This window comes from Dryobates pubescens, chromosome 11, assembly GCF_014839835.1.
Source record: "Dryobates pubescens isolate bDryPub1 chromosome 11, bDryPub1.pri, whole genome shotgun sequence".
Lineage (NCBI taxonomy): Eukaryota > Metazoa > Chordata > Aves > Piciformes > Picidae > Dryobates > Dryobates pubescens.
The window spans coordinates 5633398-5653820 of NC_071622.1; the positions used below are offsets into that span (position 1 = coordinate 5633398).

The following is a 20423-nucleotide window of genomic DNA, read 5'->3' on the forward strand; positions in this document are numbered from 1 at the left end:
GGTCTTTTCCAACCTGGTTAATTCTGTATTCTATTCAGTGACACCTTTGGAGCGGTGTACTGCAGCCCCAATGGCATGTCTCCCGGAGTGCTGCTTTGCACAAACCTTCTCACAAACTTCCAGCAGACACAGAATTCCATCCTTACTTAAGCAAAAATGTACATGGGACTTTGAGATTACTGGTAGGCATTTCATGTGTGATCTTTTGTGGTCTAGCAGGTTAACAAACCCCTCTGTCATACCATGGAATAGCTGAGCTGCATCCATGCTTTCTTTTGAACCACTCTTGGTTAGGCTTGAGGTGAGGAGAAAGTTCTTCACAGAGAGAGTTGTTAGCTGTTGGAATGAGCTGCCAAGGGAGGTGGTGGAGTCACCATCCCTGAAGGTGTTCAAGAAGGGATTGGATGTGGCACTTGGTGTCATGGTTTAGTAGTCATGAGGTGTTGGGTGACAGGTTGGACTTGATGATCTTTGGGGTCTCTTCTATGATTCTATGAACTATAAAGAAGAAGAAAAAACCAGTTCTCTCCCTTCAAGAGTGTGGTCTCATGCCAGAGACATGAATTGGTTTTACTGTCTGTTTACCTTTTTGTTGACAAGAGTTAAGTCTGATGTCCAGAAGTCTGAGTGGTGGCATTTAGATCTGCAAGCTGTCACTGCTGGCAAGGTTTTGGTTACTGGAACTTGCTTCTCTTCAACCAGAAAAATGCAGAATCCAACTGCTCAGTGTGTAACGTGTTTGGTACAGATATTTAACTTCCTAGATAGGTTTAGTTATCCTAGTTAATCTTCTGAACTCAGTACAACTGAGAAATGGACCTCTACAAGACTACCGAACATGAATAACACAGAGAAAAGGCTTTTCGAAGTTTACTTTTGCACATGCAAGTTCATCATGAGAACATTGCATAAAGAAGAAAGTTTGGGCTGAAGTCAAGGTGTTGGAAGTCAGATTCAGCAGGAGCTTTGGGTATGCTGGACTGAAGGCTTGGAGCCTCAATCTCCCTGCAGCTTTCTCAGTACCAAGGAAACCAGTCCTCGTTCTGGGGCTGCACACTGGTTGTGTGAACGCTCTGCACCAGCCCATGCACGGTGTCACTGTCACAGCTAAACCAGTAGGATAGGTGCTGGTTAGGGGGTTCTCCAAGCACCTTCATCAGATTCAAACTGTTTTATTAGACTGGTTAATTGGCAGTTTGAAAGGGAGGGAGAAAAAGAGAGGTCCTTGGGTCTCCCTGGTCAGTGCCAAGCCGCAGACTGTTAACTACTCCTGCCTTTCAGAAGCAATAACTGTGGGTTTGGGGAACATATGGAACCAACTAGCCGAAAGGCTTTTATGAGGAGCTTTAACAGGGGGCACGGTTTGTGAGCAGAAATTCCAGTGGATGAGTTAATAGTTTCACTTTCCTTAGCTGTCCCTTTATAGGAACAACAACAACAGAGTAGGGCGTGTTCCTCCCACAGCCTGGGCCATACAATGTGCCGATGCATCCAGGATTTCATATGGACACTGGGGGAGTCCTTTAGTAGATCCCCTGGGACCTGTTGTTTTTTCAGAGCTATTTCCTGATGCTGACCTCATTAGGTGAGCTTCACAGCTCACTAATTCCTAGCAACAGCACAAGAGATTCAAGGGAAGAGGAAACCCATCTTCTGGAAGCCAGTGGAAGTGAACAGATTTGAGCAAACACTTTTATTGCTTTTAATTAATCTGGAAAATCAGGGACTTGGGTTTTGTTTTTCCTTTCTTTTTTTAAATTTCTTTTTTACCCCAGGCCACTCTTTCAACCTGAAACTGTATGATGGATTTTCTATTTGAGTACTGAGAAGGGTAAGAACAAAAGAAGAACCACTGAAGAACCATTTGCCTCAATATTTATGGAATGGAATGGAATGGAATGGAATGGAATGGAATGGAATGGAATGGAATGGAATGGAATGGAATAGAATAGAATAGAATAGAATAGAATAGAATAGAATAGAATAGAATAGAATAGACCAGGTGGGAAGAAACCTTCAAGATCATTGCGTCCAACCTATCATCCAACACCACCTAATCAACTAAACCATGGCACCAAGCACCCCATCCAGTCTCCTTCTGAACACCTCTAATGATGGTGACTCCACCACCTCCCTGGGCAGCACATTCCAATGGCCAATCACTCCCTCTATGAGAATTTCTTCCTAACATCCAGTCTAAACCTCCCCTGGTGCAGCTTGAGACTGCATCCTCTTGTTCTGGTGCTGGTTGCCTGGGAGAAGAGACCAACCAGCCCCTGCCTGTCTACAACCTCCCTTCAGGTAGTTGTAGAGAGCAATAAGGTCTCCCCAGAGCCTCCTCCTCTCCAGGCTAAGCAACCCCAGCTCCCTCAGCCTCTCCTCATAGGGCTTGTGCTCCAAACCCCTGGGCTTTTTTTATCCTCTCCAGCTAGGGCCAAATGCACATAAAATGGATAAGGAGAAATATCTCCTGTTCAAAGGCCATGATTTCTCCTCTTTTGCTGTCTCATGCAGCACTAACATGTTGTTGGCCTTCAGGAACCTTCAAACACCCAGTTTGAAGTTACAGATGTGTGGCACAGTAAAACATGATATGGGACTGTGCGGAATGCGATACATGAATGTTCCACTGCATCCCTTCTGACCTGACCATGCCTGAAATGACTGGTCCAGCCCCCTTATCCAGTTTGTGCAAAACATCATCTAAAAAGTCTGGACCAGTGGTTTCATGCACTGCGTAGGACTGGTGGCACCCACTCTCTTAGGCAGTAAAGCAGGGCCTACAGTTCTGCCCTAAGGGCTGAGCTGGTGCCTCCAAATACCCAAATGAAACCTCTGTGTTGGGCTGCTGTTTTGCAGAGAGAATGACCCCACTCAGATAAAAAGGCTTCCTCCTGGCAGAGTGAAAACCCCTTTCTGCTGTCCTTGGTTGATAGGTCACAAACAGGAGCCAGAGGCAGCCATGTAAAAGTGGCTTTCAAAGTGTGCCGACATGGGGACCATAAATTGTGTGAATAAAAATGCACTTTCCCAAAGCCAAAGTCATAACTTCCCATCACTTCCCAGAACAAATACTGTCTGCTGTGTTTATTAGGTGGGACTGTGTATAGGCAGTCACTCTAAGTGTGTTTATTTTGAAGTCATCAGTTGTTCAGTAATCTCAGGCACCTCTGGGAGATTAACTTAGATAGAGGCTTAGGCTGCAGGTCATCAGGTCACTGATATTAAGATAAAGAAAAGGAAAGGAAACAGCATTGGGTTTGTGGCATTATCTAAACAGCAAGGAAAAATAAATGCAAGTTTTAAGGTGGCTTTAACCTGACTCTGAAGGAAATGGTCTACAAATCCAGCCAGCAAGCTGGCAGCTGTGATGAGATCCTGCTTCTCTTTAAGTTTCCAGTAACTAAAGGAGGCTGGAGAGGGATTTTTTACAAGGGCATGTAGTGGTGAGAAAAGGGACAATGTCTTTAAACTGAAAGAGAGTAGATTTAGGTTAGATATAAGAAAGACAATCTTCACTATGAGGGTGGTGAGGCACTGGAACAGATTGGCCATAAAATTTGTGGATGTTCCCACCCTGGAAATGTCCAAGGCTAGGTTTGTTGGGCCTTTGAGCAGCCTGGCCTAGTGGAAGGTATCCCTGCCCCTATCACAGGGTTTGGAATTAGATGACTTTTCCAACCCTTCCAATCCAAACCATTCTATGACTCTGTGAATTTTGGTTTGAGCCACTTGACCAAAAGCCATGGTGGTTATGACATGATTAAGCAAGACTTCAGTAGAAACTGTTGAAGTGGCTGCAGTTTTCCTTACCATATTCAAGTTTCTAATTTTGACTTCCCTCCTACAATAAAATCTTGAGCTGCTTTTCAGGCATGTGGAGTCTTTGGTGTCTTATAAGAAGTGAACTCCTACTGTGGCCTTTTCTGCAGCCTGGTGTTGATTTCCAGGAACACATAGGCAGTTTTCTTTAAGACCTCTGTGAATGTGACTGAAATCACAGGAAGAGACAGACAGACAGTGTAACCCAGAGCATTAATGCACAGAGGACTGGTTTCCCCAGAAAGCCAGAATAACAAAGGGGAAAAAAAAACCCCAACAAACCACAACACAACAACAACAAAACCCCAGAAAAACCACAACAAAAAAAAACCCCACATTGGGAGTAAAGTAAGGATTTGTTTCTTGCCTTCTTAATATTGCGTTATGAAACGTATTGTCTTATCCTGAGGGTGTGTTGGTGGTTTGTATATGTCTGTGCCTGGGTGTATGCGTATTTTTTGGATACAAAAATCCATCAGCATCCATTGTTTTAAAAACATCAGAAATGAGCAGGATTTGACTAAAAGCATATTGGGGGAAACCTCTGCTCTCAGTTTTCCTGTCAACGTTTTCCTAAGCTTTTATTTTTATTAGCCAAAATGTTTAGAATCCCCAGGAAATCCTGGGATGAACCATTTCCTCTTTGAGCTGTAGCCCTTAGGGGGAAAAAGAAAAGAGCTCAGATCCTTTCAAAGGTTAGAAATTTCTCAAACTGTAGTTTTTTTTTTGGGGGGGGGACACACACACAGATTTTTTAAATTAGAGAAAAAACAAAGTTAGGAAGATGCTTAACTTCAGGCTGTGGTCCTGGGAAAGAGTGATCTCTTTGTAGAAAAGCCTGAAGAGACCCTTAGATCTGGGCAAGGAAATCTTGGGATGCTTGGATCTTAATGGGAACCGATTGCTGTGCTGAGATATAACAGGTTTAGTTGAAAGATCATCTTTGTGTTTTTATAAAGTAAATGTGCACATTAAATGTGCTTGCCTCAGCCAATTTGCATAGGTTGGTTAGCATGTAATAGCTTTGTATTAAGAGCCTGAGGTTGTAGCCAGGTGGGGCTTGGTCTCTTCTCCCAGGCAACCTGTGATAGAACGAGAGGACACCGTCTCAAGCTGCGCCAGGGGAGGTTTAGGCTGGATGTTAGGAAGAAATCCTTCACAGAAAGAGAGATTGGTCATTGGGATGTGCTGCCCAGGGAGGTGGTGGAGTCACCATCACTGGAGGTGTTTAAGAAGAGTCTTGGTGGGGTGCTTGGTGCCATGTTTTAGTTGATTAGATAGTGTTGGATGATAGGTTGGACTCCATGATCTCGAAGGTCTCTTCCAACCTGGTTTCTTCTAGTCTAGTCTGTCTTTAAGGACATTTTTTTATTCAGTAACCTAAATTTGCATAGTGAGGGCTGCTTTGGCTTTTTGATACTTCCAGGTTTGGGTTTGGGTTGGGACACTCAACTGGTCTGCTGGGACAGTGTTACAATTCAGTATCTTTTTTCACTTTGCAAAAGAGTGGCTGTGAAGGAAGAAAGACTAAAGGAGGGAGACATAATAAACTTCCTAAAGTTTCTGCTACTAGTGACATGCAGAAGGTCCCAATACAACAACTGTGTCTTCAGAAGTCCAGAAGATTTTCACTTTTATCAAGAACCTTCCAACTCAGTTTGGGGTTTGGATGTAAGCTAGAGGGTGTGGGACAGTCAGAGGCAATAGAAGGGCATTTTCATTCCAGTCTCCCTCATACAGCCAAGCAGTCATCACAGATAGCCTAAAAGTTCTCAGGCCATGACATCTGAGCAAACATACATGTGTTGTGAAGTTGTACTTCATGCAGAATATCAAGGGATTTATAATAAGGTGTTCTGCTAGTATGGGACTTTGCATCTGATGCCTCTTCCAGTTTGGAATACCTAATGGCCAGCTCTTGTTACTGTGGGCCACAATGGGTCAGTAGACTTCAGGTGCAGGAGAGTTCAGCCATTTAGGTTTTGGTTCCTAATATTTTTAACTTCTTCCTTTTTCCCCACCTTGTCTGTGTTTCTACAGGTGCTGTTTGCTCTAAATCAAACTCTGCTCCAACATGAAAGCCTCCGAGCAGGTAGTCTGCAGGCCCCGTATACCACTGAAGATCTCATCAAGCATTATAACTGTGGAGACCTCAATGCTGTCATATTCAACCATGACACTTCTCAGGTAAGCAAAAATGTTGCAGATGGGCCAGCTAATTGAGAACAAACTGGCAGCTTGAATAGTGATGTCGTGGTCATCGCTTTATATTCCATCTCCTCATTCCCCTCTTCCTTTGGACGCTCTGTGTTTTCTTTCCACACATGCCTCATTTGCCGAGTGAGAGAGTGGGGTTTCCTTGGTATTGCTTGGGGGCTGGGAAATCATAGGATCACAGAATAATTTTTGTTGGAAAAGACCTTTAAGATCAAGTCCAACTTCTAACCCAGCCCTGCCAAGTCCACCACTAAACCGTGTCCCTCAGCACCGCATCTACACATCTTGTAAATACCTCCAGGGATGGTGACTCAACCACTTCCCTGGGCAGCCTGTTCCAGTGCTTGACAACGTTTCCAGTGAAGAAACTTTTCCTATCTAAACCTTCCATGATACAACTTCAATCTGTTTCCTCTCATCCTATTGCTTATTACTTGGAACAAGGAAAGGAATGCCTGGAAAACGTTCCTAGGAATGTGCCTGAAAGCAAGTTAATTAGGGATGTTTGTGAGGCTGTTGAGCATAGCCCCCTCATTTAGTGGGGGGAAAAAAAATCTTTGTAATGTTTGAGCTTATATATGAAGAGGAAGTGAACCTTATGTAAATACTCTATAAAGTAAATAACTTCTCAAACATGTCATAATTCAATAACTCTGTATGTGTCTCAGGCAGTCCTTCAGTCTCTGTTTATCTTAGTTATCCAATGCTATTAAAAACTCTCAATGGAGCAGAAATCTGCTTTCCAGACCACTTTGATAGCTCGTGGCAAACCCTGAGATTCACATTTAATACACAGATTCATCTTTCTCCTTTCCCATTAATTCTTTGGGAACTTGGTCTTTGGATGTCATCTCCTACCTCTCTTTTTTTTCTTTCCCTTTGTTTTGGGGGGGTTGGTAAATATTCCCAGGTTCCTGTCTCAGCTGTAGTGACTTACTTGGAAGGGACCTGTGTAAACTCTGGCAGCCACGGTGTTATGTATGTTTTGCCAGTGAAAGCCTCTTAAATCATGATAGCAGTTTACCATTAGCAAATGCAAATCAAGGGTGACTCTGTGACTTCAAGAGAGAACTGAGATAGGGTAAGTTCAGTCTCCTGATGGAGGCAGATGTCTGAGACATCTTATCTTGCCATCGCTATCTTGAGTTGCACAGGGCTCTGTGGGTCACTTGTTTCTCAGAGGAACAGCTGGGAAAACCAGGAGGGCCTCAACCTGGTTGTAAAGTAACAAAGTCTCCCAGCTACACTCCACAACATGGGTATTTTCCCAGAAGGCTTTTATGCCTCTCTTGAGAAGTTCCAGGTGGGAATGTAAATGACACCCAGCAGCATTTGGACCTGATCTATCCTGTCACCTATTGCAGAACTATCCTGCCCCGCAACAGGAGCAGGAAGACATCAGCTTGGACAATCAGAGGCTCTTAAGATCTGGACAAATAGTCATGTCTCCTGTTTTTCCCTATCTGGTCCTGATTTTCAAATAGTAGAAAGGATGGGTAACAGTAAGGAGTGGCTTAGAAGCTGTGCTGTCCCAGTTAATCCAGTCCTAGAAACTGAAGCATTGTTTTAGCATGACTAAGCAGAACACAATGGGGTGGTTAACGTGGCATATTACCAAAGCTGCCAGGACTGTGCCTTCTGGACAGTCTTGCACTGAAAAATCATAGAATCAACCAGGTTGGAAAAGACCCCAGAGATCAAGTCCAGCCTATTACCTAATACCTAACACCCCACAACTAGCTAAACCATGAATTCAAGTGCCGCATCCAATCCTTTTTTGAACACCTCCAGGGACGGGGACTCCACCACCTCCCTGGGCAGCACATTCCAATGGCCAATTACTCTTTCTGGGAAGAAAAGTAAATGGGTAAAGCAACTCAGGTAGAAATAAATCTTTAAAGATATGGGGGGTGTGAGTTGGGGAAGATAGCTTATGACTTCAGAGGGTCCTGGAGTAGTCGGTGACTATGGCTGCTCTTGCAGTGTTGAAGTACAGCATGCTATCTCTCAGCCCAGAGGAGAGGCTGAAATCATTGCCTTCATCCCACTTAATACTGCACTCTGAAAAGCTGTTTCGTAAGGTTTGCCCACGGTTTGTGTGAAGCTGTAAGGATCTTTTGGGCAGCTGTCACCACTGCTGCGCCAGGGGAGGTTTAGGCTGGAGTTTAGGAGGAAGTTTTACACAGAGAGAGTGATTGCCCATTGGAATGGGCTGCCTAGGGAGGTGGTGGAGTCACCTTCACTGGACGTGTTCAGGAGGAGACTTGATAGGGTGCTTGGTTGCGTGGTCTCTTCCAACCTGGTCTGGTCTATTCTATTCTATTCTATTCTATTCTATTCTAGCTAAACACACAATGATTTTGGAGAAATAATTCTTGCAAGGTGTGGTGGTATGAATGAGAAGTAAAACTATGAAGACAGTCCTGGCATCTGAGTGCCCTGTATCATCCTGTACTCTGTCTAATTTCTTCAGCAATAAAGCCTTCCTCCCCGAGACACGTTGTGGCCATTCAGCCTGTTTGCACTGACTCACAGACATCTGTGGTTTGTTGATGTGATGTCCTGTAACAGGTCTGTGGCTTAGGCTTTAGAAGAATGGATTTCTAATCCCTGCAACTTTGTGGCTCAAATGTGAGTTTAAAAACAGTGTTAAAGGAAGAAGAAAGAAGCCAACAATGAGTCAAAGTTCGAGCACTGGTGTTAGTCAGGGTCCCAGAGTGCCCACAGCTGATAGAGATTAGAACACTTACAGGCCATGGAAAATTAAAATCTCTGTACCTATACTGGTCCCTGCAGATCTCTAAATGGTGTGGAGTGCTCTCTGCTCATGGGTTGTTGTTTTTAATTTGTGTAAAGAGGGTTTTTTTTTTTGTTTGGTAGTGGGTTTATGAAGCAGATGAATACTGTTTGGTTTTAATTGCAAACAGAACCAAATAGAAAATTAAACCTCCAAATAAACTCCCTAATCAGGTCAACTCTTGCCAGTTGTGGTAGTTCCAAAGTTTGTTCTGTGTGTTTTTTGCAAGGATGACAGTCTCTCAGCCATAGAGAGCAAAGCCATTTGGCTACCAAATTAGAATAGGATAGGATAGGATAGGATAGGATAGGATAGAATAGAATAGAATAGAATAGAATAGAATAGAATAGAATAGAATAGAATAGAATAGAATAGAATTAACCAGGTTGGAAAAGACCTTTTTAATCCTCGAGTCCAACTTCCCAGATCAAAGCAGGACCTTGAGCACCAGGTCAGAGGACAGCTCCTTTGGCACACAGGGATGTGGACAGGATTGCCCTGGGAGATGCTGGCCACCTTGGCATTGGGAAACCTGTCTTAACCAGGGTAAGGCATCCAAAATGGAGGACTGTGAGCAGGGCCCCAAATCCATGACGTTTTCCTGTCCCAGAGCCATCAGTGCTGCTGATGGTGGTGGTGAACTCCCAAATCCTTCTCAGTTTCAGTGGTTGGGCTTTTTATTTAATTAAAAACAGTGAGAGGAGAAAACACCTCTGCTTTCCTGTGGTTATATTACATTCCTCATCCCTTTCTCTCTCTCTCTTGTTCTTAAAATTTGTTTCCAAGCACCATTTTTCCAAACATATAAATTCTTATTTAAACTTAATAAAACTTTAAGAGGCTGAGTTTACTCAGTTAGACTGTGACCCAAAAGTGGAGTAGGAAACATCTCTCCATCTTCTACAGCCTTCTGCAAACACTTGATGCTCTCGTGACTTTTGCAATCAAGAGGCTTATGCTGGAGTTTCTGGGCAGAGAGTCCAAATGATACTGAAGAGAAAGTACTCTGTTAAAGATAGGACAGGCACATTTTCTGATCTTGCTCCAGAAATTTTTCTCTTTAAAGAATAAGTCATAGTTTCTTTCTCTCCTTTTGAAAAAGGTTCCCTACAAGCAAAACTGTGACAGATTAGATCACTAGCTTTAACTTCTGTATTCTGTCTGGTGCTTTCACAAAGGCATTGAGGTCAGTATGGCCAGATGTCTTAAAATCACAGAATCACCAAGGTTGGAAGAGACCTCAGAGATCATCAAGTCCAACCTGTCACCACAGACCTCATGACTAAACCATGGCACCAAGAGCCATGTCCAATCCCCTCTTGAACACCTCCAAGGATGGTGACTCCACCACCTCCTCGGGCAGCACATTCCAATGACTAACGACTCTCTGTGAAGAACTTCCTCCTCACCTCGAGCCTAAACTTCCCCTGGTGCAGCTTGAGACTGTGTCCTCTTGTTCTGGTGTTGGTTGCCTGAGAGAAGAGACCAATCCCCACCTAGCTACAACCTCCCTTCAGGTAGTTGTAGACAGCAATAAGGTCTCCCCTGAGCCTCCTCTTCTCCAGGCTAAGCAACCCCAGCTCCCTCAGCCTCTCCTCGCAGGGCTTGTGCTCAAGGCCTCTCACCAGCCTTGTTGCCTTGTTGCAAAAAAAATACCTGATAGTGCAAAATCAGAAAATTTTTTACCTCCAGAAGATATTTTTTCTTGTCTGAGTCAGCTAAAAAATTACCTAATGACTCGAAGCCTTGGTGAAGAAAAAGTAGGGTGCAGAACAATATATTTTGTATTTTGTTCTCTAAATCTGGTGTAAAGGTCCTTATTCATATGTAAGCATTTGAGTTTGGGGTTCAGGGATGCCTTGCACCAGTTACTTCCCTTGGTCAGTTTTGACCTGTTCATTTTTTTAAGGACAATTTTGTAAAGCAGGTTCATGTCTCATGTCCTAGGCTGGAGGTTAGGAAGAAATTCTACACAGAGAGTGATTGGCCATTGGAATGGGCAGCCCGGGGAGGTGGTGGAGTCACCATCTTTGGTGGTGTTTAGGAGGAGGCTTGATAGGGTGCTTGGTTGCATGGTTTAGTTGATTAGGTGGTTTGGATGATAGGTTGGACACGATCATCTTGAAGGTCTCTTCCAACCTGGTCTATTCTATTCTATTCTATTCTATTCTATTCTATTCTAACCCCATTTCAAGTGCTTAGGGATTGTTGTGCATCCTTCTGCAAGCTCAGCAACAATTGAGCTTTTTGTATAACTTGCTATAATTATGTCATCCATGCCTCAAGTTGCCTTTCATGGATTCATGTGGGCATAGAATGTTTAGGCAGTTGGCATTGCCTTCTGAAAAGCATAAGATGCTCTATTAGAGGTCCATGCAGTAACCCAGTAGACAGCCTCCCTCAACTAAAGAAGAAAAGGTTTAGTGCCTCTCTTCCCAATTCACTTGCTGTTTATAAATCACCAGGTTGTACCCCTTTAAAAATGTTATCATCCTGTGTTTAAACCTGACCTTTTAAGACTTAAGGTTCTTGATAATTCTAATGACATCATTAACTTGCCCTCTTCTCATTCTGGATACAACACAATTGGATTTCTGGCTCACTTCTCAAATCAATAAAAACTATCTGTGGAATGTCCCAGCTTCAGTAACTGCAGAAACACACAGCTAAGACCATTAGGTAGAGTGTTGAATGACAAGCAGACCTAATTTGTCCAAGGAATGGAGTTTTATCTAGGGCAAAGGAAGATAAATCAGTGAAGTGAGGCACAGCTATTGTAACACAGCGCTTTGGAAGCATCTTATCGTTCTCAGCTATAACAAAGTGCAGGCGAACTGGCACAGCCTTGCGTTCTTCCAGGGAAAGTGATTACAGGCTCTCCAGTGAAGCAAGGCTGTCTTGGGAGCCAAGGGAGCCAGTCCCACGAGTTTCTCACCCTGCAGAGGTCCAGGTGAAGGGTCAGTAACACTCCCAGGAGTGTTTGTTGCAGTGACATTGCTGGCAGTCTGGACACTGCCTGGGTGTTTGATGACATGTGTGCTCATCACCACTTGTGCACCATAGTGTGCAGGGCACATCTCCCACCTTCCCTCCTTTGGGCTGTAGCACAGGGTGCTGCTGGAGAGATGTTACTCTCTACAAGTACCTGAAGGGAGGTTGTAGACAGACGGATGTTGGTCTCTTCTCCCAGGCAGCCAGCACCAGAACAAGAGGACACAGTCTCAGGCTGCACCAGGGGAGGTTCAGGCTGGATGTTAGGAGAAAGTTCTATACAGAGAGAGTGATTGCACATTGGAATGGGCTGCCTGGGAGGGCACATTGGAGGTTTTCAGGAGAAGACTTGATGGGGTGCTTGGTGCCATGGGCTAGTTGTTTAGGTGGTGTTGGATTGGTTGATGGGTTGGACGCGATGATCTTGAAGGTCTCTTCCAACCTGGTGTATTCTATGTATTCCATGTATTCTATGTTGTCTTCCCACCGTTCAGAAAAGCTCCTGATCTGCTGTGGTGTGATCATACTTTCTGTCTACTTGCACCTGAGCTACAGATTTGTACCTTGGTATATTGTGAGCATTTGGAAGTGAAAAAAAAACCCAACACAAAACCCAACCATCAGAAATGCAGCCAAAAGTTTCAGAGTCTAATTTTCATATTATGTCAGAACAGGATTCCAGATTGGAGCAATATTATATTTTGGCTTATGTGTTTCAGAAAATTGGTTACAGACCCAGATTGTGAGAGTTAAGTCTACTTGTTGATGACAGTGCTGGGGCAAACGCTGCCAAGATTATTGTTCATAATACTCTGGAACATACTCAGATCATTTTCATGCTGCAGATTTTGAGAACACGTTCTTGCTTCAGAATTTTCCTTACATGTTTGCATTTGCAGTTGTCTTACCTTGGAAGTTCCTTCCTGCCTCTTTCCGGCTGCCAGGAGAAAGCAATGGGAGAGGAGAGGAAGTCAGAGAGAAACTGGAACAAGACATCTAAACCCAAAGCTTTTTCTTTTAAGGGCTGCTGCATGATTAGGAAAGGAACATACTCACCTACAGAAAAGGGCTGATTTACATTATAAATGTTTAAGGATTGTTGACTACCTGTATTTATTAGTAAGGGGATAAACTATAAAATGTATGAAAGAGTGGATTGGTAAAAACATTTGGAGTTGAAGGCAGTAGCATGCTGCTTTCTGCACATTGCTGTATGTTAGCTGTAAAGCATTTACTATCCCTTCTTTTTAAAGAGCAGGTTTATGAAGTGTTTCTTGGAAAGGCTTGTCCAAGAGAAATGAAAAAGGCTTCTTAGCTTTTTTAACAATATCTTGTGGGATGAACATACAAAATTGTTTTTCTCCCTTTATGTTTTGTGCAGAAGATGCATTTGTCACGGCATTATGACAGGGAGAGGGAAAAAAAGGCGGGATAAGGGGGCAGTTTGTTTGTCCTGCCTGACTTGGCAGGCTTAGTATCAGACATTATCTGAGGAGGCTCTGTTCCTGGGTGCTCCTTGACATCATTTCTGGGACTGACTCTCTTGCACGTTACCATATAGCAAACACTGTAGATCAGGTTCTCTGGTGTAAGCTGATTGTGCTCTCTGATGGTGAGTTCAGACCTGGATCTTCCCTCTGGGAGAGCCAATTGCTGATAAACCTAAATTCAAGGTTTATACAATTCCACCAGTTTAGATACAAAGAAATCAGTTTCAAGGATAACTTAATCCGTCTCTGCTTCGCTGACTTCATTCCTTACTTTTCTCCTGACTGATCTCAGTTCCATTGCTTAATACTTTCTTGGAGATGTTCTGCAACTTTACATCCCATACTAGACCAGTCAAACAACATCACCTTAAAAAAAGAAGTCAGATCAAAAGTCATCATCCAATTTGTTCCATATGCCATCATAACTGGAAAGATTAGGCTGATTGGATTTGGAGTAGCTTGGGATTTTGATAGGATGGAACAAGAGGACAGGGCCAACACCACACCTGCCTTGAGATGTCAGCTCTAGAGGTTTGCTGTTGGTTTTAAGCAGCTTTTTGCTCCTTGCTAAGTATTTTGCAAACCTTGTCTTTAGGATCACACTTGTCTTGAGTTAAGTCACATTGCAAGCTTCACATAAACATTCAGGCTTCCCCTAGCATCTAGATAAACATGGATGGACAGAAACTTGTTGAAGATCCCTGAACATATATGTTGAAGACAACCAAACCTGAGAATAGAATAGAATAGAATAGAATAGAATAGAATAGAATAGAATAGAATAGAATAGAATAGAATAGAATAGAATAGAATAGAATAGAATAGAATAGAATAGAATGGAATGGAATGGAATGGAATGGAATGGAATAGAATAGAAACCATGTTGGAATAGATCAAACCAGGTTGGAAGAGACCTTTGAGATCATCGTGTCCAACCTATCATCCAACACCATCTAATCAGCTAAACCATGGCACCAAGCACCCCATTAAGTCTCCTCCTAAACACCTCCAGTGATGGTGCCTCCACCACCTCCCTGGGCAGCACATTCCAAGGCCAATCACTCTTTCTGTGAAGAATTTCTTCCTAACATCCAGTCTAAACCTCCCCTGGTGCCTCTTGTTCTGATGCTGGTTACCTGGGAGAAGAGATCGACCTACAACCTCCCTTCAGGTAGCTGTAGACAGCAATAAGGTCTCCCCTGAGCCTCCTCTTCTCCAGGCTAAGCAACCCCAGCTCCCTCAGCCTCTCCTCCTAGGGTTTGTGCTCCAAACCCCTCCCCAGCTTTGTTGCCCTTCTCTGGACACATTCCAGCAAGTACCCATTACCAACCAGCTGGTCTCCCACTATGTAAACTTCTTTGGAAATATCCAAATATCATCAGAAAAAGAATTGCAATTCTTTAATAAACCAACCCCAAACCAAAACCTTCTGGCTGTGTTTTTTGCACTTTATTGCCCTGCTTTGCCCTTTGAACAGTATCTTTCCTTGGGTGTCATGGCAATATAATAGGTGATGGTTTTAGTGTCAGAGCAGGGGGGGGAAAAAAAAAGAAAGATTCTTTGTCAAAGGAAACAAAGCATTTGGAAGGAAACTAGCAAACCTTGAACTTTTCCATATGTTTGCAAGCCTGTGTGAAAGCCGGCGTCAAAAAAAACCCCAATGTGAAAGAGCTTTTGAATGGGGCAAGAGTATCATGAGGTAGTGAAGGTTTACCCTCCCCGCTGAAACCCAAACCATTATTTGCATACACTGCAGGCTTGTTATCCTTACTCAATTAATGAACAGGTCCTTGTAATCTGGTCCTAAATATACACTGCAGAGCTGGGTGAAGCTTGCAGAAAGGGGGCCCGGGATCATTGTTCCGACTGTGTTTTGTTAAGGCTTCTTTAATCAAAACATTCATTCAGATAGAGAAGCCGGCTGCATAGTTTGGCATCGCTATCAAGGGGAGCAGGGATGGAGCTGAGGGAGGGGAGGGAGGCCTTGGGGGAGGGGTTGGTGTTGCTTGTACTTTGTTTTTCTGTTTTTTTTTTTTTTCCCCTTCTTTAAGTGCTTGGAAAGCAGCTATTGAACTGGTGTGGAAAAACGAATAGAAAACATACATGAAGGTCACGGCTTCTCAGGGGCTTGGTGAAAGCTTTTTTTTATGTTAACAGATAGAAGTATCACCCCCCAGGCAGTTGGTGAGATGCATGGCCCGTCCCTGTGGCCTTTTTTCCCTGTCTTTTTTTCTTTTCTTTCTTTTGTCTCTTTTAAACATGCTTCCCTTCAACCCAAAGGTACGGGAAGAGAGGCTAAAACCAGGCAGGGGACATGACTCTCATTCGCGCAGCTGCGGTCTCTTCTCCCAGGCAACCAGCACCAGAACAAGAGGACACAGTCTTAAGCTGCACCAGGGGAAGTTTAGGCTGGATGTTAGGAAGAAATTCTTCATAGAGAGAGTGATTTCTGTCTACAACTACCTGAAGGGAGGTTGTAGCCAGGTGGGGGTTGGTCTCTTCTCCCAGGCAACCAGCACCAGAACAAGAGGACACAGTCTCAAGCTGCACCAGGGGAAGTTTAGGCTGGAGATGAGGAAAAAGTTCTTCCCAGAGTAATTGGCCATTGGAACATGCTGCCAAGGGAGGTGGTGGAGTCACCATCCCTGTAGGTGTTCAAAAAGGGAATGGACATGGCACTTGAAACCAAGGTTTAGTCAGTCATGAGGTGCTGGGTGATAGGTTGGACTTGATGATCTTGAAGGTCTTTTCCAACCAGCCCATGACAGTTCTTCATGAACAGAGTGATTGGCCATTGGAATGTGCTGCCCAGGGAGGTGGTGGAGTCACCATCACTGGAGGTGTTTAGGAGGAGACTGGATGGGGTGCTTGGTGCCATGGTTTAGTTGATTAGATGGTGTTGGATGATAGGTTGGGCTCGATGATCTCAAAGGTCTCCTCCAACCTGGTTAATTCTATTCTATTCTATTCTATTCTATTCTATTCTATTCTATTCTATTCTATTCTATTCTATTCTATATTCTATTCTATCCTATTCTATTCTACTCTAGAAAAAGAGCAGCTTTAATTCTCCCAGGGAGGTGGTGGGAGCTGAATCAGGATGGATCAGCTCTGGGGGCTGCAGCCCACCCTGCCTGCAGGCAAGTTTACCCTTCAGGCCAGCAATGACTCCTACAGCTTTTGTGCCACCTGCAGAGTTGCTTTTTAAATGTCATGCACAATCCATGGAGACTGCACTAGCCTTCAGCCTGCTTTCCCCATCTATGCCGCCTTCTATTTAGGACTTTCCTATGCTTACAAATTGGATATTCCAGTGGCTCACAGACCTGAGCTAGCTAGTTTGAAACTCCGTTTCCAAGCCTTCCATTTTCACACTCTGGTTTGCACACTATGCTGAGAGGTACCCAAGTTAGCTTTAAATCAGGTGGGCCAACTGCTGAAAGCTTGCTGGCATGAACTGCAATGCATCTGCCACATATATCGACCCTAGGCAGTCATGTGGGTTGGCTGGGCTAGCTCAACAGACAGAAGTGTCTTCCAGAGCTGGTCCCAAGTAATGTGCTTGCTCTTACACTGCCTCTCCTTGTGATCTCAGACTTTCTTTTCTTTCTCACTTCCTTTCAAGCAAAAAGAATTTTTGCTCTTTTTTTTATTATTATTATTTTCCTCTCCATTTTCTGTGGGTTTCTGCTGGCCTGCAATATTTGGTTTGTGAGGGGAGACTCTTCTCTTCCTCTTTATTGAGATTTCCAGGGAAAAGGATACCAGCATGCTGCTGGGGCTGCTAGCCTTGTCCCACTTTCCTCTGAAGCAGCAGACAGAGGAGACAGTGTGTTGGAGAAGATCAGTTGGGCTTGCTGGCATGGAGATGTGACCCACCCTGACCTCAGGCCCTGCCCCAGGAGTTTGAGCACCCCCCACATGGTGGGAATGGGGTCTGTAGCAGTGCAGTGCAACCCAGCAAAAGGAATTGCCAGTCTTTAGCTCAGAGGGGATTAAACCTGCCTAAATGGAGCAGAAGTTCTGGGAACTGCAGCAATGCATCCCAGCTGCAGTGAATCAGAGCTGGAAAACAGTTCAGGGTTCATGAGCTCTTCTCTGTTAGGTTCCTGGTTCACAAGACTGCACTTTCCACCAAGGGAGAGCTGGCTCTCTTTTTGCCTTGCAGTTTTTCAGGGCTGTTCTCTGCTTTTAGAGGTTTGGGACACTACAGACTCATGCTAAGCCAAGGGACATGATGGAAAATATTCCAGCCATGGAAATGCTGACTTGGTCCAAACCCCAAAACCACGTCCCCAAGGGCTGTGTGGCTGTGGCAGGGCAGTGTGGCTGGTGGGTGAGCATGGGTGGGAGAAGTGTGACTGGCTTTGTGACATGTGCTCTAAACTTGCAAGTCACCAGCTGCAGTGTTGTCCCTGAGGAGCTGCTCTGCTTTCTGCAAAGGCTGGGAACACAACTGGATGAGCACAAACTGGGGATATATTTAAGCTGTGTGCAACTTCAAATCAGTCTGAGTCTGTATCCAAGTTTGTTGTGAGGGGATGCTTCTAATAAACCATTTTAGCAACACCAAATCCACCAAATCAATGTAGCTATGCTGACCATGGCCTCCAAAATATGTAACATATTCTTAGGTCCCATTTCAGATAGAGGTTTGCCCTTGGAAAGGAGTGATGGAACTGACTTATTCTGATGGTCAAATACTCCTTTTATAGTCCAACCAGGCTTCTAATATCACAGAAAACATCCTGTTGGAGGAGATCTCAAAGATCATCCAGTCCAACCTTTGACCCAGCACTGAAGGGTCAACACTAAACCGTGTTCCTAAGCACCAGGTTCACAGGCTGCTTAAACACCTCCAGGCATGGTGACTCCACCATTGCCCTGGGCACACTATTCCAATGTTTGATAACTCTCTCTGTGGAGAACTATTCCTTTATATTTATATATTACTTTACACTTTGGTACTTTAAAGAAAGCAAAAATGGCTTAATCACAGCATGCAATTGCAGCATGACCATGAGCCAGCAATGTGGCCAGGAAGGCCAATGCCATTCTGGGGTGGATTAGAAAGGGTGTGGACAGCAGGTAAAGAGAAGTTCTCCTCCCCCTCTATTCTGCACTGGTGAGGCTGCATCTGGAATATTGTGTCCAGTTCTGGGCAACTCAGCTCAAGACAGTGAGCTGCTTGAAGGAGTCCAGCGCAGAGCCATAAGGATGATTAGGGGAATGGAGCATCTTCCATATGAGGAGAGACTGGGGGAGCTGAGGGCTCTTAGGAGACTGAGAGGTGGCCTCATCAATGCTTATAAATATGTGAAGGGTGAGTGCCAAGAGGATAGGGCCAGGCTGTGCTCAGTGGTGCCCAATGACAGCACAAGGGGCAGTGGATGGAAATTGAGGCATAGGAAATTTCATGTAAATATGAGGAAAAAATTTTCTCCTGTGAGGGTGACAGAGCCCTGGAACAGGCTGCCCAGGGAGGTTGTGGAGTCTCCCTCTCTGGAGATACCGAAAACTTGCCTAGATGTGTTCCTGTGTAATCTGGTGTAGGTGCTCCTGCTCTGGCAGGGAGGTTGGACTGGATGATCTTTCAAGATCCCTTCCAGCCCCTGAAATTCTGTGGCTCTGTGATGCTGTGATGCTTGAACTGGACACCATTTTGCAGAGCTCCTTCCTGCTTTCCTGTTTCTACAAAAAGCTGGAAGTTCATTTTCCTGGCAGCTGCCAGCTTTGGGCAAAATCAGATTAAACAAACCTCCCCTCCTTAGCCATTATAGGTCTCTGTCAGAGTAGAAACTCAGGAGTGCTGGAGGAAAACCATTCGAGTTGGCAGCAGTGTTCAGCTCTGCCGCAGCCACGTCCTCCTCGTGGAGATGTTTGCTCTTGCACCTCATTCACATCACACTATTTGAATCCTTTGTATCAGAGGCTGCAGTGAGCGGATATTGCTCTCCTGGATGCCAGAGGAGTCCATAAATCAGAAGGAAACAGGTGTCTTCCAAGTCCAGAGCAATATATTTTGCAGCACTGCAGTAAAATCCACAGTGCTGTGTCAAAGCTGGTTAATGGGAGGGTATCCTCCCTTCATAAACGAATGATAACTGGAGATCACATGTCAGCCTCTGACCCAAAAAGGACTGGTGTGAATTTAGGGCCATTCAGTTGGCTGGAGGAGCCAGTAGGTTTCAGGATGCTGCTTTGGCAGCCCCTGTAAGCCATGCTGTCAGCTCTTGAGATCCTTATCTTGCATAGTGCTGTCAACCTTGTAGAAGTTCCTGACCCATGTGGTGAAGGGAAAATCCTTCAAAGCATGATCCCTTACTTGTCTCCTGGCCTCTGCCCACATAAAGCTCATAAACTGTCAGACTAATAAAGAGAACCCAATCTTCATCATCTTTCTTAAAAATAATTAATGCAGTTGGAGTGATCTGGGAACAACTCCCTGCTAACAACTGGAGATAAGGATTGCTGCATGGAGGCTGAGCCCTTCTGTCAGGGAAAGATGGATGGGGTTTGTATTGAGGTGCTGGACTGGAGCTCAGGAAGCTGATGGCCAACTCTCCTCCTTGCCATGGACGTCCCTTGTGACCCTGGCTGTGCAGCTTCCTATTTTAGCTATTTTGCCTGTGAATGTTCTGGGGAGAGAAGGAGAAATAAGGTATTTTTATTGAGAGATTCCCCTGCAAGAATGAGTCATGATACTTTATTTACAGCAGTCTGGTGTTTGGACATTGTGCAGGAGGTGGGATTGGAAAGCCATTAATTATCTGCTGATTAAGGGACAGTAGGAGAGAAGTGTCTCAGAAGCCAGGATGATTGACCAAACTATAGGAAGATAATGGCAGGAAAGGTTTTAGGATCACTCTGGCTTGCTATATCCCCATCTCAAATTCCTTTTCTCCATCTGCAGAATGACTTATGGCCAAAGACCACCTATGCCTGCACAAAGGCAAGAGAATGCACACAGCCCTTTTGTCTGATGTTGGCAGTGTTGGTTTTTCATTGGTTTGAAAGCACATTCCAGAAAGAGGCTAGCATCATTGGACACAGAAGGAGGCTGAAGAAGGTGACGAGATGATGGGGAAATGTAGTGTAAAGGAGTA

General features: G+C 44.4%; 1 protein-coding gene across 1 annotated transcript in view; it reads left to right on the top strand.

Moving 5' to 3' along the window:
• The window catches only part of TRABD2B (TraB domain containing 2B), a 329959-nt gene that overhangs the window by 167620 nt on the left and 141916 nt on the right, over nt 1-20423 (top strand). The window contains exon 3 of the mRNA XM_054165237.1: nt 5863-6009. Within this exon, the coding sequence (XP_054021212.1) occupies nt 5863-6009 (147 nt within the window). The remainder of the gene's footprint in view (nt 1-5862; nt 6010-20423) is intronic.